This window comes from Lytechinus variegatus, chromosome 19, assembly GCF_018143015.1.
Source record: "Lytechinus variegatus isolate NC3 chromosome 19, Lvar_3.0, whole genome shotgun sequence".
NCBI classification, from domain to species: Eukaryota; Metazoa; Echinodermata; class Echinoidea; order Temnopleuroida; family Toxopneustidae; genus Lytechinus; species Lytechinus variegatus.
In genome coordinates this window covers 17,041,366-17,069,152 of record NC_054758.1, presented here as the reverse complement: position 1 = coordinate 17,069,152, position 27,787 = coordinate 17,041,366, and the positions used below count along the sequence as shown (strand labels likewise).

Genomic DNA, 27,787 nt, shown 5'->3' with positions numbered 1-27,787 from the left:
TTTTGTCCTTTCTTTATCATAGCTTTAAAATATTGAATCTTGATTATTACGTTTATACATGTTGATATTACTATCTTGATATGGAATGCAATTAAATCGAGGTGAATTGAATTTAATTGATAACTTGAAAATAAAAGAGAGTTTTACCTTTGGGTCTCTACACATCTTGATGCAGTTAAGAAGATCAGCCCTGAGGAACTCCATCTGAGAGAGACCTATCCTAGCAACAACATCCTTGCCGACTACTAGGGAGGTTACAAACTCAGCAGCATACTCAGATGATTCCTTGCTGAAAGAATAAAATCAAAATGAAAAATAAATCATAATCAACATCATCACCAACTAGCAACAGCATCATCAGGATCACCATCACCATTAATTTCATCATAAGCAGAAGCCGTATCACCATCATCAATTTATCATCGTAATCGTTATCACAAATATCATCCTCATCCTCTTGACAATCATAATGATGATGATGATCATCATCATCATCATCATCATCGTCATCATCGTCATCATCATCATTATCATTATCATCATCATCATCACCATTATCATCATCACCATCATCAGCATAATCATTATCATTGTCATCATCATCATCACCATCACCATTATCATCATCATCATCACCATCATCAGCATACTCATTATCATCGTCATCATCATCATCACCATCATCATCATCGTCATCATCATCATCACCATCATCATCCTCATCATCACCATCATTCTCATCATCATCACCATCATTATGATCATCATCATCATCATCGTCATCATCACCATTATCATCATCATCATTACCATCATCAGCATAATCATTATCGTTGTCATCATCATCATCTCCATCATCATCCTCATCATCATCACCATCATTATCATCATCATCATCATCATCATCACCATCATCATCATCACCATCTTCATCATCATCTTCACCATCATCATCACCATCATCACCATCATCATCACCATCTTCATCATCATCATCATCATCATCATCACCATCATCACCATCATCATCACCACCACCATCACCATCATCACCATCTTCTTCATCATCATCATCATCTCCATCATCATCACCATCTTCTTCATCATCATCATCATCATCGTCATCATCTTCATCATCATCATCTTCATCATCATCACCATCATCATCATCACCACCATCATCACCATCATCATCACCATCTTCATCATCTTCATCATCATCATCATCACCATCATCACCATCATCATCACCACCACCATCACCATCATCACCATCTTCTTCATCATCATCATCATCATCACCATCATCATCTCCATCATCATCACCATCTTCTCCATCATCATCATCATCATCGTCATCATCTTCATCATCGTCATCATCTTCATCATCATCATCTTCATCATCATCACCATCATCATCATCATCATCATCATCATCATCACCATCATCATCACCATCATCATCATCATCACCATCATCATCATCATCACCATCATCATCACCATCATCATCATCATCACCATCATCATCATCATCATCATTGTCATCATCTTCATCATCATCATCATCATCATCATCATCACCATCATCATCATCATCATCATCACCATCATCATCACCAGCATCATCATCATCACCATCATCACCATCATCGTCATCATCTTCATCATCATCATCTTCATCATCATCACCATCATCACCATCATCATCATCATCATCATCACCATCATCTTCATCATCCTCATCATCATCATCATCACCATCATCATCATCACCACCATCATCACCATCATAATCACCATCTTCATCATCATCATCACCACCATCATCACCATCATCATCACCATCTTCATCATCACCATCATCATCACCATCATCACCATCATCATCACCATCTTCATCATCATCATCATCACCACCATCATCATCACCACCACCGTCACCACCACCATCATCATCATCATCCCACTCACCATAGCAATCCTCCGGGAGGCGAGTATGCATAAACCTTGAGAGTTGGGTAGTCTGGCCGTAGCATGATACCCAAGATGGCCGCCGTCCCAGCTCCCAAAGAATGACCAACCAGCAGCAATTCATAATTTTGCGTTCCCCTTGCCTATAAAAGTTGTTAAAAAAGAATACACAGATATTCTTATTTCAATCAAAAGGATATTAAACTTCACCAAAATCAACATCCTCAATAATACATAAAAAGAGAAATCAGAATATTGTTATTTATCATTATTTTCTTATTTACAAATCTGAAAGTCAGCAAGCATAGCCATTACATAAGTTTTTTAAAAAATCTTGAGTGACCAAAGGCATTAAACACACCTACTAAAACAATTTGAAGTTGAATAATTTGGTGATGAAGAAAAATCAATATACAGTCAAACCTGTGTTAGTGGCCACCTGCCTATAGTTACCACTAAAACGCTTCCCATGGAGGCAGATTGGGTGTATAAGAACCTGTCTATAGCAGCCACCTGTCTATAAAGGCCACATTTTGTGTTTTCCTCGGGTGGTCACTATAGACAGGTTTCACTGTACATTACAAAAATGTCACAACTAAAAAATATTGAGCAAACTTCTTACCAATACATATTGATTTATACATATTGTAAGATATATTTGAATGATCATCTAAATTAACCATCTTATGTTTTATAATGCTAAAACGTCAATCATACCTCATCAGATGTGAATGCCTGGTGTAGTAACATATCATCTATCAATCTTCTTTTGATGTAGTTAGCTGCTTCAACCATACCCTGGAAAAAACAAATTAAATTTCAAACTCAGATGGATTCTTTACACAGATCCTCCAGGAGAATAAGTAAATGATTCAATTAGTAAATTCTAGTTTTGCTTGATGCATCATTTTATGGATCAATCTGTCCAAAGAGAAGGGGGTTCAAATTCTCCCTCAGATGGAAAGATGGTGACCTTACGTGTAGTCTCATTATGTAATCCATTGGCCAGGGTAATAATAATCAAATGTTATAGAAAAATCTAAGAATAAGAACAAAGAAAGTTTGAGAAAAATCGGACAAATAATGAGAAAGTTATGAACATTTGAATATTGCAATCACTAATGCTGTGGAGATCCTCCCATTGGCAATGCGACAAGGATGTGTGATGTCACATGTGAACAACTTTCCCTTTAAATGATGGACTATAAAATACCCCCCAAATGTTTCTTTTTGCTTTTTCTTTATAGAAACATTGTATTAAGCAGTTCATGAATGTAATTCTCATTAGGCCTACTGTCAGTTTTACCCACTCCAAAAATTTATCCTAGTAGATAGACATAATTCCAAATTCCAGAAATCAAAAAGTCACCTATTAAAGTCGACACAATTTTTCAGACTAGATTATGCAAAGCTTGGATTGTTTGTATCTTTTAAGTCAACTTCTTCTCAGTTAAACAGACTTCTCTGGTCCCAAAGAGATTTGACTTGGGGCCTTTTCACACATGAATCTTAAATCATTGTAAAATTGATTGCAATTCTTCTTTAGAATCATCGGACCTTTTACACGCTCACTTGAGAACTGCGATTTGAACTTCGAATTCCCGAACGAATGAGATATGTCCTTGGTGATTCTCAATCAAAGCACTGCATCGCAAATGCAAACTACGATGAGTGCATGACAATTGGATTATCTACAGAATTGCTTGAAAGGTCACATAAGCTCCTCAACCAATAGATGTTCTGGAGGTCAAGCCTTTCACGCAGAAAATTTGTGCCGTAATTTGAGTGAAACTTAACTTTGAATTTGTGATTGTGATTGTGATTAGCGTTTGTGATTCTAGTTTAGTTTCACCCGCGCTAAAAATTTGTCATTAGCCTTATATTTCACTGGAATCATTTAAATTACAATTTTTTTTACTGTGTGAAAGGGCAGTAAGGCAGATCATCCTGTAATAAATTTCTTCTCAGCACACTACCACTCCAAAGGTTACCTTATGCCCCTGGTATGGCGATGACTCGTCTTGACCTGAGATGGGGCTTGTGTCAGCGCTCAGGTCCGTCACGATGTCGGCGACAGACAGCGTACCCCTGATAGAAACAACAACTCGCCTTCTTTCATGATCAAGAGCAACAAAGAATGGTGTCTCCCATACCTGATGATCGAATAGACAAAAAAAATGCAAAAATGATCATGTTGTCTCCTCAAATCGTCAATATAAAATTTCATTATTTTTCAATTTAATGACAATCACATTGTCTGGTATAAGTGATTCTGAATCAAATAAATATTTATTTCATTAAAATATTCCAAATTTCCAAGCAGTTGATTAATAAATTCAGTATACAGTGCGTATCAAAAAAACGGGACAGTTTTGAAAAGTCTATAAAAATTTTGTTTCAAATCATTATGTCTATATTTTTAAGTTAATAGATGCTCTAAGATCTTATCTTTGAAATGCCATTCAAAAAAATAAATTTTGTTCATGCTTGAGCAAACACAGGACGTTTTTGTACAAAAAGAGGCTTGCGCCAAAATGGCAGAAATGGGAAATTTGATGATTAGAGTTAGGCTACTCAGCAGATTCCTCTTAATCTTTTCATTATCTTTGCCATAGTTTTCGAATTATGCTTTCAAATTTCATTTACAAATTTATTTATTTTCCTGAATTATATGGTTTTTCATTTAAACTTCTTTTTCCTTTTGAATATTCCTTCATAATTAAGAAAAGACGAGACTTTTTGTCAACCCAAGTAAGAAGATTTGCATTATTCCTTGGGAGAATTTGTAATTATTCAAATCCTTTTATTATGTGAAAAAAATTACGTTATTTTACTTTTAATAATTATTATGTGAAACAAATTATGTTATGGTACGTATAAAAGGCAGGAATCCTATTTTCATAGGGGTTATTGAATCCTTCACCAAGTTTAATTATGTGCTTGACAGGACAAACAGGAAAGGATTCATGTCTTTCAATGGCAATGGTACATTGAGTCAATATTGTTGGAGCTAGATATGGCAGATCGAATAAAATGTATTAAAGAGTTGTGAAGCGAGGAAGCAAACATTTCCACTTTTTTATTTAAATATCCAATTTTGTGATTTTGACATAATATTCAGAAAATGATATCATATTTCACTCTCTATGTTTTCTGTTATTTTCCTTTCCACTTTTTTGTTTGGTCATGATTTTTTTTATTTGGGGGTAGCACCCCAGGCCCCCACCCCTCAGTATGCTACTGTTCAAAGGCACCATAACCATTGTAGCACACAATGAAAGGATTTGAAAAAAAAAACGCTCGATCTCCCATACTTTGGTTTGAAAAAAATAACGTTCTGGCCTAAAGAAGAAATATTCAAAGCTAAAAGAGCACATATTAAAAAGGAACAACAACAGAACTATTCAAGCAAATAAGTGGATTTGGAAATGAATTTTGACCGTATAATTCGAAAATCATGGCAAAGATAATGAAAAGGTTAAGAGGAAGTCTGCTGATTGCCAAGAAGTCCGACCATCATATTGATAATTTTATGCCATTTGGGCGCAAGCCTCCTTTTTTACCCCAGACAAAAACATTCCGTGTTCGCTCAAGCATGAACGAAACTAAATTATTTTAATGGCATTTGAAGGATAAGACTCCAGAGCACGTATTGACACCAAAATATAGAGATCATAATTTGAAACAAAAATTTTATAGACATTTCAAATCTGTCCCGTTTTTTTATACGCACTGTATATTACAGTTATTTCATAAAACTCTTTAATAATGACATATTCCAAATATTTGCAAAATATGTGAAAAAAATAATTTTCATGCAAACATTACCATAGAACTTGTTTCAGGCATCAATAAAGTTTGCTGAGTGCTTGTTAGAAATAACACCAATACTGTTATTTATTTTTCAACAAAATATTAAATGACTACCTCATCACTGTGACCCTAGCTGAAAACACAAGTTTTATAAAGACAATAACATGATCTATTCAATTGTATTAGATTAAATAGCTTAAGTAATGTTTGCGCATTTATCAAAGTAATACATCAATGTAAAAAAAGTAGGTGTTACAAAAGCTGATTGTTAAGCTACACATGACTTTACATGTATGTCTGACTAGAGACTAGTTTTTTGGTGCTTAACAAGATTCTCGATCATTTCGGTTCCCAATCAGCAAATCTGGGGGCCGTCTTACAAAGAGTTTTGATTGATCCGATCAACCTCAACTGTATGGAAAGCCATCAACATCATATTTTTTTACAGGAAATTTCCAGTGTTCTTTGTAAACCAAAGGAAGCACACCTAATTTTCAAGAAAACGATGAATGCATTAATATACATCATATCTAAAAAACAGAAGTGAACAATATGCATTTTAGATGTAGACGTTGCTGGCTTTCCATGGTTGTGGTCAATCGGATCAATCATAACTCTTTGTAAGACGGGGGCCCTCATGTTGGAAGTTTGAAAGTCTCATTTTGACAAGCAATTGAAAGGAAAATTCAATATGTTTCAAAGTTTGGTAGGGATTATAGAGAAATGCACTCCCATTTTTATAAAAGAGGGAACATTCAGGGTGACTTTTTTACTACCTAAGAAATGGTCACCAGTCATGTGTAAGTTATGTATAGCTTAAAGGAGAATGAAATCTTTGGAACAAGATAGCTTTTGTGAAAACAGAAAAAAGTAAAGAAACAGATCAACAAAAGTTTGAGAAAAATCAAACAAATAATGAGAAAGTTATGAGCATTTGAATATTGCTATCACTAATGCTATGGAGATCATCGCATTGGCAATGCGACAAAGATGTGTGATGTCACTTGTGAATAACTCCCCCTATTACTTTAGTATATATTTCACTTAAATTGCCTCTTTTATCACATCTATCAGTAGAGCATGTATTCTTTCTATAGGAGGGCATGTAATACAGATTTTATAAGTATACATCATGGATAATTTGTATCACCTTAAGAAAAAGCAAAAAGAAACATTTGGGGGGTATTTTATAGTCCATCATTTAAAGGGAAAGTTGTTCACATGTGACATCACACATCCTTGTCGCATTGCCAATGGGAGGATCTCCACAGCATTAGTGATTGCAATATTCAAATGTTCATAACTTTCTCATTATTTGTCCGATTTTTCTCAAACTTTCTTTGTTCTTATTCTTAAATTTTTCTGTTTTGACACAAGCCTACTTCTTCCAAAGGTTTCATTCCCCTTTAAAAGCAGCTTCATGAAATGACCCCTGGATATATAACGAATAAAGCTGAAAAGCCAAATGCGGGGTGACACATGGATTATTATGGATTATGTGTGAATCAACCAATCACAGCGAAGCATGTGAATGGCTAACCAATCATCAGCAGGAACCAATTTTAGCAGTAAATATTCAAAACAAAGTAAAATTTAAGCTACAAAGGTAAAATGAAAAACAAGATGCAAAATATAATTTCTAACTCGATGCTAATAATGGTTGACCAAGGTGCTCTTTTGTATATACACAAGATTTCTACGGAAAATTTCATATCCTTTGGCAAAAATGTTTTGTGCATGTTTTTACTTTGCTGGGTAAAGCAAATGTGAATAAGAGGGAATGAAATTAAGAAAAAAAAATCATCAAAGAAAATGAAAGAAAAATTCAGCAATCTGCTACTATTAACACAAATTCTCAAATTTAGCATAATGTTTTGAAAATGTATTATTCCTAGTCTGGCATATGTTCAAGACTCTAATTCCATCTTTTGCAAAACTCCCAAAATAGAATGGTTGTTTAGAGAACAAAATGCAAAAACATGACAGAAATGATATGTCAAAACAATATTCATCAAAATAAAATTGTCTTTTATGTAATACTTGGCAGATGTAATACTTGGTAATACTTGGTGATCTTTCCTTAATTCAAATTACCCCTCCCCCAATAATAAAACATTAGAATATTTTACCAAATTCTTGATCAAAACATGGAAAAAATGTGGACCAAATAAGGAATAATTACATCAAACCAAAACTTTTGTAATATGGGTCAAAACAATCGAGTTTGTGTTACTGATACAGCTATGCTGCCATAATTCATAAAATTTCATGCACTCAAAAACATGGTATATTAGCAAAATAAATGTGTGGGTTAGTTAGTTGAATTGGTCACAATTTTATTAAAGCAATGTGAAAAGTCTCAAAGTTCTTCAAATCTGTGCAAAAATAAACTCAAGATTTTATGTTACTTACTGTTAGTTTTCATAAAATTACATGAAAGATAACACTTTCATCACAAAAGTAAACCCCTAAAAGGAACTAGAACATCTACTGTGTAAATAATTTAACATCTACTGCCAAAAGTATATACTTGAAAATTATAAAATCATGATTACATTATAAAATACAAATTTTATGACAAAAGGTCCCTTACAGATCAAAAGAAAGGGGAGGATCCAGGATCCACTTTTTAAGAGGGCGGGGGGGGCACACTTCTGTTCTAACAGCATTTTTACATTGCAAATTTTAATTGTGCCTCTCAAAGGGAAGGGGGGCACAGCCGGGCTGTGCCCCCCCCCCCCTGTATCCGCCAGTGCCTTAAATATTTGTCTATTTCTGGGTGCAAACCTCTGCTTGTTTCCCATATGAGTAAGAACTCTTAAAGCACAGCAGACTAAATCCACATAATTATTGTGCTTCATAAAAACCATCATTGGTACTTTACAGTATGTCCCACAAAAAAACTAAACCAAGATTTATCAATGATTTACCATAACTTCATCACAAATACAATAGACAAATGACCTACCATTGTAAAGCTTAGAATCTCCTCTTTAATCTGAAATCATTTACATTATTTCTCATTCGCGCATGAGTGAGTAAAAACAATTTGAAAAGGGGATACCAAAAAGTCATTTGGTTGGCTGCATCTGGGTCTCAAAACGAAATCCACATTTTTAAAAAGTTCAATATCTGCTCTTTAATTTGATACCTCAATTACAGAAAATGGTCAAGAAATAACAAAGTTCTGGTTATTTGAAATAAGGTTTAAATTTCAATAATTTCATAAGATTAAGAGGTTCTACAGGCTAGCATTCAAACTCACTTGACACTCTGTTTTGTTGACGATCAGCCATGCATAAAGTCTTTTGTTAACCATGCGATAGCTTTACATTGGTAGGTAATTTGTCTATTGAATTTGTGATTAAGTTATAATAAATCATCAATAGATCTGTTTCGTATTTTCTGGGACACACTGTATATTAACCCCTAACTTGACCTTGGGAACAATACTTCAAGATCACCATGCATTATTATAATTTCAACCATTGCACCTCAAAGCAGTCAATATCAATGTATATCCCATGATATGTAGATGATAGCACATATTACCCCATAGGCCTACTGGTAAATCAGCTCATGCCGATGTACAATGAAGCAGTCATCATTGAAGCAGTTGTAACTGTTAAAAACCGTGCCGTCTAAGCATTAGAATGCAGTAATTACTGCACGAGTTAGTGTTGTGGCGTGCGGCAAACCGTGCATTGATATATAACACAGATCGTTTTACCTTTGTAGTAGACGTTCGTTTCGCAATCTTTGTCGTCATGCGAGGTTGTCTAACTACCTTACGTGCATGCTACATGACAAATCACAACACAGATATCTGGTCACATGATTATGATTGATTAAGAACATTGGATATCATATTATCTGTATAGAAATCAGAAAGGCATTAAACTTGCATGACTTTCGCAAAAACTTTCCATAGAAGTGCAATATATGTGGTATATTAAAGACTTGTGAATACTTGTTGGATAAAAAGATGGCAATTTTTTATCAATTCGTCTAGTATTTTTTGAAACTCTGAAACTGCAGAGGCAAGGTATCAGATAACTTTATATGTTTAAATATTCTACAAGATACAGCATTTTTTCTTGGGGTCGAAAGCAGGGGGATCAAAGTGGGTTCATAAAGTGATAATCTTTTGGAAACATGTAGAGAAATTATGTGCTATGTATCAAACAAACCCTTGATAGCTGATGCCAATTTTGTTTTGCCCCATCAAAATTTTACTCATAAAATTTCAATGATGAAGAAGCCATAACTTAGAGAATAATCTTCAACAGAAATTAATGCCCTTCTGTTTTCAAACAGATTTTGTGTTAAGTTATATGACAGAATTATTGTAATACACAGAAATGTATGTTTGTATACACTTATACAACACAGAATATATGTGGGATATTCTGTTCTAAAACATGCATCCACTGTCTATGATCCTTGTGATATGAAATTTCAAATTTTGATTTTCTTTTTGAATTATTTCAGAAAATTTTGATGAATTATTTACTTGTGTCCTATACAGTGCTTATCAAAAAAAAGTTTACACTTTTAAAAAGCCCTGGGAATTAAAAAATATACAACATGTTGGTATTTTTTTTAACATATAATCTTGGGCTTGGGTCTTATCTATCCAATGAAAGTAAAAGTTTTGACAGAATGTTACACTTGAGTGAGCACTGTCCATTTTTGTAAAGCTCGCAGAAATCTGTTTGCGTAGAAATGCTCGTTTTGACGCTGTGTCAAGGGGAAAGGGCGAAATCAAATTTACCCTGCGTACCATTTCTCATACATTTCCCTTGCACTTTTAGTCAATTGAAATAAAACGGATACATTCAAGCTTTTTGTAACAATTTTGCCACCCAAATTGAAATTTCAACACTTAGTAAGCACAACCTTTACCCTTTTGTGCCAGCTGGATCTGAGGACATAACTGAATCTGAAAAAAAGTTTACATCAGACATTTCCAGCATTTTTTACTAAGTTTTTATCATTTAAAGCAGGTTTACATTTCATTTTTCATTTAATACTTGTTTCTCCACACTTTTCCCAAGCTTGAGAATGATTAACAAAATGAAAATCAAGCCTAAGCCATTTCATGTAAATCACAGCTCAGTGTAAAGCAAATATCGTCACGATGGCCTCGGTGTGTAGGGAGTGGGGTGGGGCACAATGCACTCTTTGAAGTGTTTTGGGCAAGGAAAGAAGTTGAAAAAGGTATAAAGATATCTTCAAATCAATTTACTAGCTAAATTTTACGTGTTCTTCATGATTAAAGTCTACTTTTATTCGCATAACTATTCAAAGTTCTGCACAAATCATTTTTCACTAACTTTTCTAAAGTAAGTGTTGCTCACTCAAGCGGAAATATTTTTTGACAGTTATATCGCCATTTGCTTAAATGGATATGTCCCAATGTTAAATTGTGAAAAAATCTTCAGGATATTACAAATATATAATTTTACATGATTTTTTTCTAGGTGTAAACTTTTTTTATACTCGCTGTATAAATGAAATTACACCAAATGAAAAGTGAAAGAAATCTATTGACCCTTGACTGCTTACTTGCTACTTTATAAATGGTCCCACTTGTTTAAAATGTGCAACACTGAGTGTTTATCTGTGTTTAATGTACATTTCAATACAGTATGTTATGTACATGATATTCCATCTTACATGTATATATGTGATGTTGTATTTTGGAGAAAAAAATAGAACCAATTTTAGGGATATATACATGTATGTAAATATAGAATATTAGACCTTTACTGTATGTGTGATATACATTTAAATGACAGTGACACAATATCAACATAACATGCAATATCAGAACTGTGTATTACAAAAATACATCAATTACAAACAAAACATTACCTCAAACATGATTCAGTATATGTCTTAATACATGTATGCATTATTATTTCATATTGTATTTTTCACTTCGCAGTTGAACACAAGTAATATGTGAAGGGATAATAATGCAAGGAAGTAAGCATACATGTTAACCACATATTGTATTTATCATTACTGATCAGAAACCAAACCTGCTTTCAAAACAAAATTTTCAACTGATTGTATACATAATCAAACAATAAAATATTTAGATCTAAAAAAACTAGGATAAAGGAAGGTAGAAATCTTCACTGTCATCCAGTTCTGTGTTATTTTGTTTATTTACTTATAATCAAAAGAGTAACTTTTCGTTTCAGGTTTTAAAACCAATTTTGGTTTTTAAAACTAAAGTTTTAATTGCCCTCTTCAAGAGTGGATTGGTTTTGCTTGTAAGTTACTCAGGCTGACAAACATTTATAACTTAAAAGTTAGTTTTCCCTAAGTTACAATCAAAACACAAAACACTCATTCTGAAAAAAAGGAAAACCATATAGTGCATCAATAACAACATCCAAGGTATGAAAATATTTTAGCTTGCAAACCACTCTTTCAATCATAACATATTTACCTGTCACCAGAGTGGAATATCCCCAGAACACAAAAGCACAAACCCACACTGATGTTACACCTGGACTATTCTACTCCACTCAGAGGGGGGAAAAACACTCTAACAAACATGGGGAGGGAAAAGCAAGAAACTATTAAAGAGCACTGCAGAAGCAAATCCCATCGTACAATGTCAAAAGGTGGCAAGTGACAAATGGTGATGTTTTCTGTAAAATGAACAAATTGTACGTATTATCAATACTGATGTGAACACAATATCATATTGGTTTGCCTGACATATCTCTGAGCAGAATGAGTGTTCACAGAAAAATAATTGTCAAGAAAAAAGAATACAAAAGGACAAATGTGAAAATATCAACTCAAATATTCTGACTTGTCACTTGCTCCATTTAGCATTGTATTGCAGAATAGTATAGAATAGTTCGCAAGCTCGATGCCATTAAGCCTTCAACTGATGGAAATAGTACAGAAATTTTCCAAGGAGGTGGATTTCAGGGAGATATTTGTGTGTAAAACACCACAAAGCAAGTTAATGAAGAAACAAAAGAGAAATAGATGCCCTAAAAGAATCGCAAAATGTTTTGGATGGGTGTATAGGCTGTCCACATACGCGTATTACATCATGCCTCAATATGACGAGCAAAACATGTCAGTTAATATTAATGTCACGTAATGTTAATTTCAAACGTCATTCAGGCAAGATATCAAGCGCTGTCACATATTTCCAGGGTCGAGATAAAAGTTCTAAAATGAGGCGGAATGATAAGCATGCAGAAGCAAAGGACAAAGCAAAGTAACGATGCAAAGCAATATCTTCAACTACGATAGATTCTGCTATGATAGGCATAGCTCATGCAAAGACTACTCAAGCAAAGCTGTAAAGTGATATCAGATTAAAGGCAAGTCCAATCAACTTATATAAATTTACATAACCCAGAAAAAATTGTCTGAAACTAACCAAACAAAATAAAAAAGCAATTTAATCTGTTTTTAACTTAAAGTGGCAACTCTATCATCTCATTTCATATCAGTTTGATTTCAATGATTAAACCTTTAATATTCTATAGGTTTTTTACATCTTTTGTTCATGACAAAATATTAATTTGAACTCAGTTCATACTGGAGGACATGAGAAAAAGAAGTTATTTGTTGCACAAGTTGTTTTTTTTTAATAAAAATGTACATGATCTATCTACATGTAAATTAATGAATTGCATTTGACATTTTAATAAAACTTCTCATATCAATTACATTATTTCAATTTTATCTTTAAACAGAAGTCTACAAAAAACCTAATAAATATGAAAAATTTTGATTCCTCACTTCCTTTAGGTCATATCAGGGGTGCCACTTACAATTGAGTTTTAAAAAGATGAAAAATCATCTAAAATGAGCCATTTTTGCTGAAAATAAGTTCAAAATGTATGAACTTTTGACTCGAGTCTGAAGAGTGGAGTCTCTTTTTCTTGTTAATCAAATTGGACTTTCCCTTTAAACCTTGAAAATCGAAAGCTTCATCTCACGCAACACTCAGAACGTAATACTGGTAGTAATATGAGAGTGTAGAAACAAGCCAAGCAGCTGGAGAATATGGCATAGAAATGTCCACTTCAAATTGACATGACATAACCAAAACAACCAACAAGTTACAGAAAAGGCAAGGGTTATGCTACAGTGAAAAAGTAGATGGGGGGGCCAGAGGGGGGCGGTAGTGGAGAGAGGAAGGGGGCGGTAGTAGAGAGAGAGAGAGGGGGGGGCATAAAACTGTTGGTATGCATGACTTCATTTTTCACTGTAATATGAAAGGCAGGCTGTAATCCTGGCATTTACTGATATTGTAGCAAAGATACTTTTGCCCTCAATATCTGTAGTGACGACAATTTTGATAATTTGTATATTACAACTATTTAAAAAAAGCATATTAAAAATGATAAAAAAAAATTAATTTCTTTGATGTACTCCAGCTCTTGAAGCTATGCATAACGTGAAATATATTGATTGATACAGGGGGAGAGAAAAAGAGGTAGATACAGAGAGAGAGAGGGAGAACAGGGGAGGGGGGAGAGTAAAGAATGAGAGAGGGAGGGAGAGCGATCCTCATACACATGGAACAACCCAATTTAATATCATGGGTATAATGTTCTCCAAAAACTAGATTCATTTAACTGTTTTAGGAATAGGAAAGGAAATAATAGGAAATTATCCAAGATAGTAATTCTCCATATTTTTTCATCCAAAATAAAATCAATATTTTTCATACTAATCTATCACTTTATTTCACTAAAATAAATAAATTCATGAATACCTATAATGCATTATAGCTCAGAAAAATGTTTTTTTTTTGCAATAAGCATATTTTCTATAAATTCTAATCTAAAAAACCAATAAAATATACATATAAATCTTTTTATTAAACTGCCCTTGAAATCGTGCAAGATCAAATTCTTTTAAATGAAAATGAGTATATTCCTATGTCTAGGGAACAATTATGATCTGTCATGTGACAAATTACAACCCATAAAGAATATCTAAAGATACTTGCATCAACAATACATGGTGAAAATGCTTCTAGTCTGATGCGTTGATTGACTCAATATTAATTACAAAACTATTATTATTATTTATTGATAGACAAGAACTGTAACATGTAAATGGTGATGTACATGTATTCATGGACAAAAGTTACATGTCCGTCACCAACATAAATACTAGTGATTTGTTTTTGTTCTACTGGATTTCAAAATGAAGCTGTAAAAGTAATGGACAAGTTATTATCCATCTTCTTATTTTATCTAAATATTTTTTCTGAAGAAAAGGATTTTTCTCTTTAACTAAAGAATGGGATATATGATGTAAGTGTAGTGTATTCTAAAGAGATGACTCTCTATTTTGTTGGTGGATACTAATGGGTGAATTTCCACATAAAAAGAAAATGAGGGGTTGCGTTAGAGGGGGAGAGGGGAAGGCAAGGGGAGGGGAGAAGGCAAAGGGAAGGGGGAAGGCAAGGGAAGGGGGAAGGCAAGGGGAGGGGGGGGGGGGCAAAGGGAGGGGGAGGCAAAGGGAGTGGAAGGCGAGGGGAGGGGGCAAGGGGACACAGGGCTAGAAGTGTGCAGGGAGAGAGAGAAAAGGGAATTTCTAAGTAACATTTTGTGACAGAAGGGCAACAAGATGCAAAACTTGCAAGCATGCCATGCAACAAAACTGAAAGGCAATCAAATGAGACTACAAAATGAAAATAAAGATTGGAGGAAGAGAGAAAAAAAATAATAAAATAGCATACCAGGTTTTCTGACTGTGACAGGCTTGATACACTCCCAGCTGATAAAACATCAGAATCACAACAAGCTTGGCTGCAAGGGGAAAGAGAGGGAGGCAAGCAAGAACAAAAACGACCACCACAAGACAATAAACCATCATCAAAGACATCGGAAGACCCCGACGACCCCGTGTCGAAGGTCATCATGCGGTCGTCCATCTCCTCTTGGAACGAGAGGCTCGTCGTGAGGCAGATGCCCGATTCTGGGGTTTCAGCATCAAGCGGGGTCTTATCGCCCCTTAAATTTGGAACGTCCCTCTTCACGCCCCCCTTTTCGCTGGTCCGCCCAACCAGGACCAAACCCTCGGTATCTAACCCATAGCTTTCGGTGACAGAGGAGTCCTCTTTATTGCTACTGACCGAGACGTGGAATGTTGCGTAGACGATGTCGGTGTTGCTCAAGCCGGACATCTTCTTGAGGGCCGCAAAGTTGCACATGCAGCAGTTGTCGGCATCCGGGTCGGACGTCTCGTCCAAGTGGTAGTGACGCCTCCTTTTGAAACAACAGCATCTGAGGAACAAAAGGATAAGAACAAGCTGGTTGAATGAAATATTACAGCAACAGTTGATTCATTCTCGCAGTGAACATTTATGCCTCCGCCACTGCCAGACCAAAAACACATCATAATCCTATATCATATTTATGCATATTAATTAACGCAAACAGTCCAGCCCCTCAATTTAGTGCATTTTGAAAAAAAAATCATTATCATTATTATTCATTTGGCCATATAAAACATACAAAAAATGTGCAATGTAATTACAAAAGCACAATTTGAAATTGAATAATTAAATATGGATAAGTAGAAATGAAACAAAAGAAGAACAGTAAGAAAATGTTTTTTTCATGGGCTAGGGCTCGCAAAAGTAAAATTCAGTACTCTTGCCCAGAGGCATGCAAGCCCTCACGGAAAGACCATTGAGAGAGTATTGCACATTCCGGTACATAAAATTACACATTATTAAAATTCAAATAAAACACATTCAACAAACATTATTAACAGGTATGTAACGCCAGGCAAGATAAAAGAAATAAAGAAGGGTATTGGGAAGGGAAGAATTTGAATATCCATGCCAGATTGACTAAAGAATATGTGTGAAGAAAAAGCATGCATACATCACTGAATACTCTCTCAACATGTGCATTGAATGAAAGGTCAAGTCCACTCCACAAAAATGTTGATATGAATAAAAAGAGCAAAATCAAATGAGCGAAATGCTGAAAATCTCATAAAAATTAGATGTAAAATAAGAATGTTATGACATTTTAAAATTTTGCTTATTTTTCACATAACAGTTATATGCACAACTCAAATCAGACAGTCGATGATGCCCCTTACTCACTATTTGTTTTGTTTTTAAGTTTTTAATTGTTTTATACAATATTTAATTTTTCATAGATTTGACAATAAGGACCAACTTCACTGAATCATATAGTATTAAACAATTCTCATTCCACATGTTCAGGGAGGAATTTATTGCTGTTTCACTTGACAATGACAATAAAATACAAAAGAAATAGTGAGTGAATGACATCATCAGTCTCCTCATTTGCATACCCACCAGGATGTGCATATAACTGTTTAGTGAAATTAAGCAAAAGTTTAAAAATTCGCAACTTTCTTATTTTCCGTCCGATTTTGATGAAATTTTCAGGGTTATGCTTGTTGGATTTTTCTCTTTTTATTCAAATCAACTTTTTATTGGGGTGAACTTGTCCTTTAAGTGTAATCAACATAAGAAATCTGCAGAATCCATGGTTTTAAACTAAAAATTTAAAGCCACCTTTGTGAATAATAATATACAGTTCTTGTATAGCGCATATCAAATTATGAATAATGTCTCTATGCGCTTCCGAAGGACTTGGATATTATTACCCCAGCTGTAGCTTGGCAGCCATAATTCCTAAGATTACAGCGGACACACATTTCAAAGAATAAATTCCTGCCAGGTACCCATTCACCTCACCTGGGTTGAGTGCAGCACAATGTGGATGAATTACTTGCTGAAGGAAACTAAGCCTTGGCTTGGATTTGAACCCACGACCCTCTTTTTCAAAGTCCGGGTTTGATTCACTGGGCCAAAACGTTCCATTTGGGCCAAAGAGCTGATTGTAAGACTTACCTGCATTCTCTTGTCATTGTACAGCATCCTTCAGCACCGTAAACCATCACATAGCCCTTCCAACCGTAGGATGCAGCAGCAAACTTGAAATAATAATGAAGCTCTTCAAACAGGTCCATGTCCTCCTAAAGTATCAACAGGGTAGAATGAGAAATACATTAAAAACATGCTTAGAATATGAGCTCACTACTAAAGGTGATATCAATATTCATGTCTACCAACCACCCATCTTTCATGACCAACCTTCAAGGAGGAATAGCCTTCTAAATGTATAAAGACCATCGACCCAAAAGGAACCACTTAAACCAACCATAGATTTACAAGGACAATTTGCTAATGAGGAACCGTCCATCAACTACACCCCAATTAATATTAAGAAAACAGGCCCCTTCCTACAAAGAGTTATGATTGATCGAATCAATCGCAACTATGGATGGCCAGCAATGTCAACATCAATTATGCATGTTTGTTCAAAATATTTTCTAGCTATGACGTATATTCATGCATTCATTGTTTTCTTGAAAATTCACTTCGCTTCTCTTTGCATACAAAGGACATTGTGCAAATTTTTCGTAGAAAAAAATTATGACACTGATGGATTTCCATTGATCGGATCAATCGTAACTCTTTGTGAGACAGGCCCAGTTAACAAGAACAATCCATTATTCAGGACATATCCATCAAGTAACACAAACCTGACAATAATCAAAGACATCAAATTGATAGTTACATACTAGCTTTACGAGGAAATTAAACTAATCCAAAAAGAATATATATGCTTGTCATGAGCAAAATCCTGGACCCTGTTCACTGAACAGGTATTAAAGGGGAGAATTTCATGAAAGGGATTGTAGGAAACATGTCTGACAAGACTTGATTCAACAGACAGTTACCATAGTAACAGTGCTTCTCAGTCAATAAAGACCAAAGAAAGACGTCAGATATTGATGAAATGTTCTCTTCTTATGAACTACTGCTAAAAGCTATAGAGTGAAATTATGGCCATTTGATTGGCTAAGGGAAATTTAGCGGTCATTCTATGTTTTATGAAAGAGGGCCAAGGTGTTCAACATACCGATTTATGGAAGTCCAGGAACTTGGTCTCAGGTGTCACAGCAACACCTGACAAGAACTTGAAGACACTGTTCTGAGGCGAGTTCTCTATGGCTCTTCTCCGTTGCTTCTGCTCTTCCCTGAGGAGCATAAGACCCGCCAGGACGTCAGTGGGAACGACGTCCAGGTCTCGAAAGAACTCGGAGAAGAGGATGGCAATGTCTGAAAAGGCACTCTGTTCGGGAAGAAGAGGAAAGATTTTGATGTTTAAATCTTACTGAGAGTTAAATCAGAAGGGATTAGGTATATTAATGAACACCAAGGCCCAAGTTCACAAATGGTTTGAATTTGTGGTCTTAAGCCATAGTTTGTACAGAATTCATGTACTACTTAGGCATAATTCAGCAAATATCTTGAGAAAAGAACTAATAATGGATGCACTCTTTTATCACAGCGGGCTAAATTGATGCTTGCTTGTTACTACGGTGACAGCATTAATCAGGGGTGTGAGTGGTCACAAATAAAAAGATCTGAAAAAGCTGAAGAGTGTTGAAAAAGTCTGAAATAAAAAGAGCTCCCATTCTTTTTGTACAAAGGAAAGCCAAAAATAAGCTGAAATTAAGCTGAAAATCAAAACAAAAAATCTGAAATTAGATAAAAATCTGAACTCTCACACCCCTGATTAATGAACTCACTGTTTTATTTAATGGGAACATGGTCTATGTTACTTATTTGCATGAATAGTTCACATTAATTTTGGTCGCTGTGATAAAAGCACATGAAAGCTTTCATTATTAGACGTTTCTCAGTAAACATACTGAATTAACATCATTACCGCATGAAATGTACATAATCTACGGTTTCAAATCACTGAATCAAACCACCTTTGTGATTTGGGATCTGTGTCTATAATATCAAGATTGCCACAAACCCTTCCCATATTAGAATGCATCCAAGTACACACTCTTACAAAGAGTTGTGATTGATCGGATCAATCGTAACTATGGAAAGCCAGCAAAGTCAAGATATAACATGCCTGATTGTTCAAAAAAAATTCTAGGTATGAATGTATATCCATAAATTCATTGATTTCTTGATAATTTGGTGTGTTCTCCTTTGTTTACAAAACACATTTTGCAAATTTCCTGTAGAAAAAATTATGACACTGATGGATTTCCATAGAGTTAGGATTGATCGGATCGATCGTAACTCTTTGTAAGACGGGGCCCAGACCTGCCAAATATATATATATATATAAATATATAGAAGATACTTAATTATGAAATGTACTATAATGATTTGTGGAATACGAATATGAATAAATAGATTAATTAATTGCATATATATGAATCTGAATGTAAATCTTCATTAAATCTCATTCAGATATATGACGAAGCTCAGCATTTTTTTTTAAGTATTCAGACATCGTGAGACAGATCACCACTTTCACTTCAAGACATTTCATTAACTATGAATACAAAAGTACGGTTCAGTTTAAATGCCGAGCTTTGCCGTGTGTGATCAAGCATCAAAGGGGCACAGGGGGACCCGTTCTATAAAGACTTTAGGGCAACTACCATGGTAACAGGGCTCAGCAGTCGATCATAATCAACGTTTCCATGGCAGTTACATAAATAACAGTTGTATATCTCTGTGAGACGAGGGCCCCTGAATCCAATAAAACTGGATCATCGGACAATCGTGAAGCCCTGGAGGCAAAGGTATCAATGACTTACATCTTGTGTTTCTCCCGAGGAGGTGCAGCAGAACCAGAATCTTAACCTCTTATCCCAGTTCTGTTCATACTTGGCACGAGTTTTCCTGGAAAGGGGAGAAGGAAAAAGTTCATTGACAGTTATCGGAGTGTGCCACAAGTCCCGTTCACATTGGAGTAAATGATCTTGTTCATGAGGACTTGCTTTGAATACATGTAGATACTTAAAGAAAAACATTCTGTATTAGGGATCTGAGAGTTAATAATAGCTTGTTTTTATAAAGCGCTTTTCCTGGAATAGCTTAAAGCGTTTTACAGCATATTATTACTCCGATCTTTGAATTCATTTTCAATCCCACACGAAAAGTGCACAATTTTCACTCCCTGGGGAACATTCTTTGCATTCATCACAGCCTCATAATGGCACTGGCATCCTACCGGATACCCATTTAGCACATGGATCAAGAGTGGCAAAGTGTGGATAAACGCCATGCAAAAGGACGCTAGACCGTGGTGGAATTTGAACACACGACCCTCTGTTTACGAGGCGAGAATCAGAACGACTACACCACAGCTCTTTCTCTCAGTTAAGAGTTGAGAGGTATTGTCTTGTTAAATATCTTGGCATTCATAATATTATGTTTTACAGGTACTGTGATTACTTTTCTAGTAATAGGCTGATTTTCATCATAGTAATGATAAAAAATAAGTTCTAACAAATCAGAACTACATTTAGCACTTCACAGATACAACAATAGCCCAGTCATCGAATTCTGGCTTTGCCAAAACACAGATGACAGCTTCAAATTCCAAGACATGGTTCTGACATTTTTTTTCTGACAGATCGAACCTTAAGTGATCTAATTCACTGAATGCAAGCCAGAAATGTCTTCAAGTGAAAAAGTTTGTCCACCACTTCAAGGTTGAGTTTCATATTCAGTTTTTGCTGGTACAACATGGTAACAAGAAAGTAAATAATTTCAATGATTCTTTAAGGTCGCAGTATTAATGCGAACCATCTCAACAGCTGAGTGGCAGATCCAGCCCTTGCCCCCGCCCCCCTTTTAGAGAGCCATAACAAATATTTATTCAGGAAAAATATGTTGTGCATACACGCAGGACCTTTTACGTTCATCAGGACCTTTCTGTTTTTTGTTGCTTGTCATTTTTATCCTGACATGAATCGCCATCTATTGGAGGTGAAGACCTTTTTTGTGACAGGGGGGGGGGCCTTGTTAATTTTTTTTCTGTACAATAATGCCCCCCCCCCTTGGAAAATCGTGGATCCATCCCTGCAACACCTCGTGCACACTCTAAAAACACAAAAGGCAAAAGGGTAACGAAGGGTAGAACTGGGCCAAAAAGTGACATTGGTTTTGTTTTCCACCCTTATTAAGAACACTAACATTAAAAACACTAGGTGGCCTCGAAGTTAGTCAGTTCCGGGTATTTTCTGATTGGGAAATTTACCCCGATCAGAAAATACCAGGTAATATTGGCAATGTGAAAGCAAAATACATGTATTCTCCCCGAAAGAAAATACCCGTCAAAAAGAAGGTACTTGGTGAAATTACAAGAATTTTTGCAGGGATTTTTCCAAGCTCGCAGGTATTTTAGCAATGAAAAAGCAATTTACAGGAACTTACAGAAATTTAAGCGTGCCGCTTGCTAGTAACTAGCATGCGACTAGCAGGGCGCTCGCTTAATAAGCGAGTGCATGCTAGTGAACAGTCCCTGCTCGCTAAAAGATCGCTTAACTATTACTCTGCACACATATTACACGCTTATTAAGCTAGCCTCATGCTAGTTACTAGCATGCCGCAAGCTTGCGCAAGCTAGTTGCACGCTTCCCGCAAGCTTGGAAATTTCTGTAGGGGAATTAGCCCAGCTTGTAGTTCGGTGCGTGGGAGGGGGGCGGGCGCCATGGGTGGCTGCTGAGCTAGTGATTTTGAATCTCGCGCCCTGCCTGCTGATCAGACCATACTGCGCATGCTCGTAACTTCAGGAACTTATCCCAAATGGTTTGTTTCGGGGCGGTGTGAATGTAGGAATAATTAATGTGTATTTCTTAGCCTAAAAAAGTTCTCATTATTTAACCTAATGTCACTCCTCTGCACTTTCAAAGGGTGATTTACCCCTTTCCATCCTTTCATTTTTAAGAGGGTACCAGCACGTCTGGGTAAAATATCCAAGGACGACTAGACCTACATCATCAAGCATGTTATTTACATAACTGCAAGGTGTTCGGCGATCTAATAACAGGCTTTTCCCTCTCAAAGATGCGAAGTTGCAGGCATTTCTTGTTGTCGGCTGTATGTACAGCTACAGAGGTGCTAAAAAGTTAGTGAACTCCATCAGAAATTAAAAATCAAAATAAAATCAAATTTTGCCGTCTTTTAGATATTTGGTTGCGAAGTAAACACAAAGCAGGTTCATGAATGATACGCTTCCCGAAATCCAATACGTGTATGCAAGAATAGTTCATTCACCGACGAAAGCTAGATGCACATGAAATCCATCCCATCCGTTTTCCACCCATTTAACCACGCTCCCACCCCATTAACTCTTCACATAGCAATCAATTAACATGGTGTTGAGGTATCACTGACATGGAGAAACTGGGTGCTCTGATTGAATGGACCACGTTAAGGTGTGACAAAGTACTTTGCTTCAGCGATCTCTCTAGTTCCATCACCTTTGCACATGACCAGGATCCATAACGCTTAGTGATTGATTGTAATGCATATGATTATTTACCATTGTTAAAAACAAAAAGGATTTCTTGAAATCTTGGAATTAAGATTCATGATCAAATGATTACAGATCTGGCCATGCAGACCTTTATTTTCTCATGCTAAATCAGCTCCTTTAGGGTCTACCGAGATTCAGGATGATTTGGGGGCAAATAGGACACACATTTCCAACTTATTTTGCCAGGATGACAAGGGGGGGGGACTCCCTCACACTAAGCTTTGATTAAGATGCAGGTATTACCACAAATTACTTAAGAATCATAAGATGAAATTGAAGGGTTCATGAAATTATAAAACCTGGTTTTATGACCAGGTTTTATGAATAACAATGACAAAATGCGTTTCAGGCAATGCATTATCCATCGTACATGTAACCCCCACCCCCAACAGTTGTGCCAGAACGTTCTGATCTGACAAAGAGTTGAGCTATGTTAACAATGTTTTGAATTTCCAAATCCTGGAGAAAATCTTTTCTTTGATCACAACGCTCACGCACCGGTGTCCTCACTAATGAAGTCTCCAATTATCCCTTCTATTCCCAGAATAGCACTCTCTTTCTCTCTCTCTCTCTCACTGGCTAACTAGTATTGCGATATTTGTTGAACTACCTCATAGACATACTGGTTCAATCTTGGACTTCATTAGTCCTTCGTCATGACATTTCATTACAAGTACTTAACTTTGATAAAAGATTAATTGCTTCTAATCCGTTAATACGAAAGGTTTCAGACGTGTCTTTGATTGCTATATTGATTATAAAATAATGACAATAAATATCAGAACACGTTCATATGCTTGTGCAAGGATGTGTTTAAAAAAAGTCCATTAATTCAAACTTTTCTTTGATCAGAAAGATTCCACATACATAGCTGTCCCTCACTAACAAAATGCATTCTCCAAAATGCCTCTTCAATCTACTGTTAGACCCTGTTCTCATTACCTTTCTAAAACTAGATTCCTGGAAACTAGTTAAGTGGAAACTGGTTTAACGTGTAATAAGAATGGTCGAAGTGGTCATGGAAGCAATCTTCCAAACCGGTTCGGAAAACCACCTCGCGATACAATTTCCAAGATTGCTTTTACTCGTTAAACTGGGGGGTGTTTCACAAAGATTTAAGTATGACTTAGAGTCGCACTTAAATGCCGGGTTGAGTACGGTATGAAAGGCTTGACCGCATTGGTCAGATCGTCTCAAGAAGACGCGCACTAATGCTATCTATCAATAAGATCGCGCGTTGCATATCTTGTACACGTTGGCATTTAAGTGCGACTTAAGTCATACTTAAATCTTTGTGAAACACCCCCTGGTTTAAGCCTAAGTGAAGAGTGAGACACAACCATTCTTCAGGAAGCGACTTTCGCACATTTTGAGCTCGCTACTCCACACACTGAGTAGAATGTCTACGCTGCTAATTCAAATCTCACCCAAACCTAGTCACCCCACTGAGAACATTCCCGTAGCAAGAAGACCACTTATTTTGAAGTGGTTTTGAAAACCACTCTGCGGTGATCGGGTGGGAACGCGAGCAAAGCAATCTTCCAAACTGGTTTCCTGAACCGGTTTCCAGTATTTTAGAAAGTAGAGTGAGAATGGGGTCTTAGATCTCTCTCTCTCACTGGCTAACTGGTCTTTGTGATATATGTTGACCTGATTTTGTACATCTAATGGTTTGATCTTGACCTTCATAGAGGCCGTTCTCATTACGCTTTCTAAAACTAGTTTTCTGGAAACCGATTCAGGAAACCACTTTGGAAGATCGCTTTGCTAGCGTTCCCACTTGATCACACGAAAGTAGTTTTCAAAATCACTTCATGTAAAGCGCTCTTGTTGCTATGGAAACGCTCTCAGTGGGGTGACACGTTTCGCGCGAAATTCGAAACCGCAGCATAGGCATTCTACACCTGTCGTGTGGAGTAGCGCGCTCAAAATGTGCGAAGATCGCTTCCCGAAGAACGGTTGTGTCCTCACTTAACCAGTTTAACGAGGCAAAGCGATCTTGAAAACTACATCGCGAGGTGGTTTTCCAAACTGGTTTGGAAGATCGCTTCCAAGACCGCTTTGACCGTTCTCACTACGCGTTAAACTAGTTTCCACTAAACTAGTTTCCAGTAAACTAGTTTTAGGAACGTAGTGAGAACAGCCTCATTTACTCCTTCCCATGACATCCCATTACAAGTACTTAACACAGATACAAATCTGTAGCTTTTAATCAATTATATGGAAAGCTTTCTCAGACGAGCCTTTAGTGCTAGAACACAATATGGATAACACAGTGCACGACACTGGCACTGGTCCGACGGTCCCAGACGTGTAAAAATTGCTGTCGGGCCAGTAACTTTTCGGCACCACTAGCTAGCTGTCCTTGCCTAACAAAATCTTTCAAATGCCACTTAAGGTGATTTCAAACCGCCTTGATCACAAGAATCCCTGTTAAATTACAAGAATTTTTTAGGCTGAAAAATACCTGTTAATTATTCCCACATCATCAACGCCCTGAAACTTACCCGTCGGGATAAGTTCCTGAAGTTACAAGCATGCGCAGTATGGTGTGATAAGCAAGCAAGAGAGATTCAAAATCGCTAGCTCAGTAGCCACCCACGGCGCCCGCGAACAAATGCCAAAATACCTGCGACCTTGTAGATATCCTCACGAAAAAATTCTTGTAATTTTGACAAGTAACTAATATTTAGTGGGTATTTTCTTTTTTAGAGACTATATAATTTGCTTTCACACTGCCAAAATAAGTGGAAATGACAAACTTTGAGGTGGTCTGAAACCACCTTTTGATACCAGAATATATATCCTCTCTCTTGCTGGCAATCTGGCCTTTGCAATGTTCGTTTGTACTAAGTTTTTAGATTTATTGGTCTTATCCTGGACTTCATTAGTGCTTTACTGGCATGACATGTCATTATAGATCCTTAAATCAGATATAAATTGGTGGTTTCTCAACCATTATCAAGATAAATTTGAGACAAGTTTTTAGAGTCATTGTAATGACACTAGTTAACGGTCTTTCAGTCTTGTCTTGTATCATATAATTTTTCTTTGTTTCATTATACCTTGAGTACTCAGTAGAATGGATTTTGTGCTTATTAATGACATTAACTATCATTTTATATCAATAATGACTATTAGAATTATAATTATTTAGGATAATTATTCATTGCACAGGAGTAATGACATGATGAAATATGAAAGATCTGATGAATCTTGCAACCTCACAGTAAAGCATAACAAAAAGTTTCATGATTGTTTAAAAATGTTTTTCTCATCACTTATAATGACAATATTCATGAATCTCAAAATATCCATTGTTAAAGATGCTCAGGTAGCTTAAGAAAAGAAATATGATAACAAATAAGAAGTAATATATGATCAAAAATCGATTTAGAGTAAGTTTTTAATTGAAGAATGTGCATTATCAGGAGGGTTTTTTTTATTCAAGGATGTTAGCCATTTGACTGCTCATTTGTATTATGTGTTCAATGTTAATTGTAAAATTTAAGGTTTTAAATAACAACATGAATCACAATTGAGAACTCAATTACAAAGCACGGAACACAAACACGATCAGCGGTGCACTGTTCAGTGTCGAAAATATACAGCTGATTATTTTGTTGATCGCCTTTAAAATATCCTGCTTTCGTTAGCGCAACTTTAGTGTGTAGTTTGACCCATCACAAAAAAGGTCAATTCTAGTACCTGCTTGTGTAGGCTTCCACTGCGAGAGTAAATATTAAAGGCGTTTCATAACTAAATTGTATTCAATCATAAATGTTGTATTCAATCATAAATGTCGCATTCACGATGCTGAAGGTTGTAAAATCTGAGCTGGGGGGTGTTTCACAAAGATTTAAGTATGACTTAGAGTCACACTTAAATACTGATTTGCGTACGATATGAAAGGATTGACTGCATTGGTCAGATCGTGTCATGGGGACGCGCACTACTGCGTATCTATCAATAAGATCGCGCGTTGCATATCAAGTACGCGTCGACATTTAAGTGCGACTTTAGTCATACTTAAATCTTTGTGAAACACCCCCCAGATCGAATTAAAAAACACACCTTTATCAATGTTTAAATTTTTCTCCCAATCATGATTTGAAAGACGTTTACTTTTACACCCTTTGTTTCTCATCATAGCAGTGTTTTGTAATCACATTTTCAGTCATGATTCATGTTGCCATTTACATTTGGAAACTGACATTGAACACACCGTTATTCTTTAGGGGAGGGGCTGCAACTTGTATATTTGATTTCTTTAAAGTATATTAACTGAAAGATGAAGTTCACCCTGACAAAAAGTTTATTGTAAAAATAGCAGAAAAAATAAAAAGTATTGCTGAAGGTTTGAGAAAAATTTATCAAATAATTAAAAAGTTATTAGAATTTCAATTATTTGATTTGTGACGTCATATGCGAGCAGCACCCCTACATAGCTAATGGTAAAAAATCAATGAAATGTCATTTTCTCAGAAAATTGAAAATGGTTTTCACTGTAACTTTTGTACATCAATACACAAATCATTTCACACCCGATCATGAAAAGCAAACAAAAATAAGTTATCAGG

At 35.9% G+C, this 27,787-nt stretch overlaps 1 protein-coding gene across 1 annotated transcript in view; it reads right to left on the bottom strand.

Annotated features, from left to right (window-relative positions):
* LOC121406313 (diacylglycerol lipase-alpha-like) overlaps nucleotides 1-27,787 on the bottom strand; it is a 114,619-nt gene that overhangs the window by 11,583 nt on the left and 75,249 nt on the right. The window contains exons 5-13 of the mRNA XM_041597326.1: nucleotides 20,479-20,563; nucleotides 18,765-18,977; nucleotides 17,690-17,814; nucleotides 15,926-16,076; nucleotides 9,518-9,586; nucleotides 3,966-4,127; nucleotides 2,692-2,772; nucleotides 1,975-2,117; nucleotides 148-289 (exon numbers count right to left, since the gene is read on the bottom strand). Of these exons, the coding sequence (XP_041453260.1) occupies nucleotides 148-289; nucleotides 1,975-2,117; nucleotides 2,692-2,772; nucleotides 3,966-4,127; nucleotides 9,518-9,586; nucleotides 15,926-16,076; nucleotides 17,690-17,814; nucleotides 18,765-18,977; nucleotides 20,479-20,563 (1,171 nt within the window). The remainder of the gene's footprint in view (nucleotides 1-147; nucleotides 290-1,974; nucleotides 2,118-2,691; nucleotides 2,773-3,965; nucleotides 4,128-9,517; nucleotides 9,587-15,925; nucleotides 16,077-17,689; nucleotides 17,815-18,764; nucleotides 18,978-20,478; nucleotides 20,564-27,787) is intronic.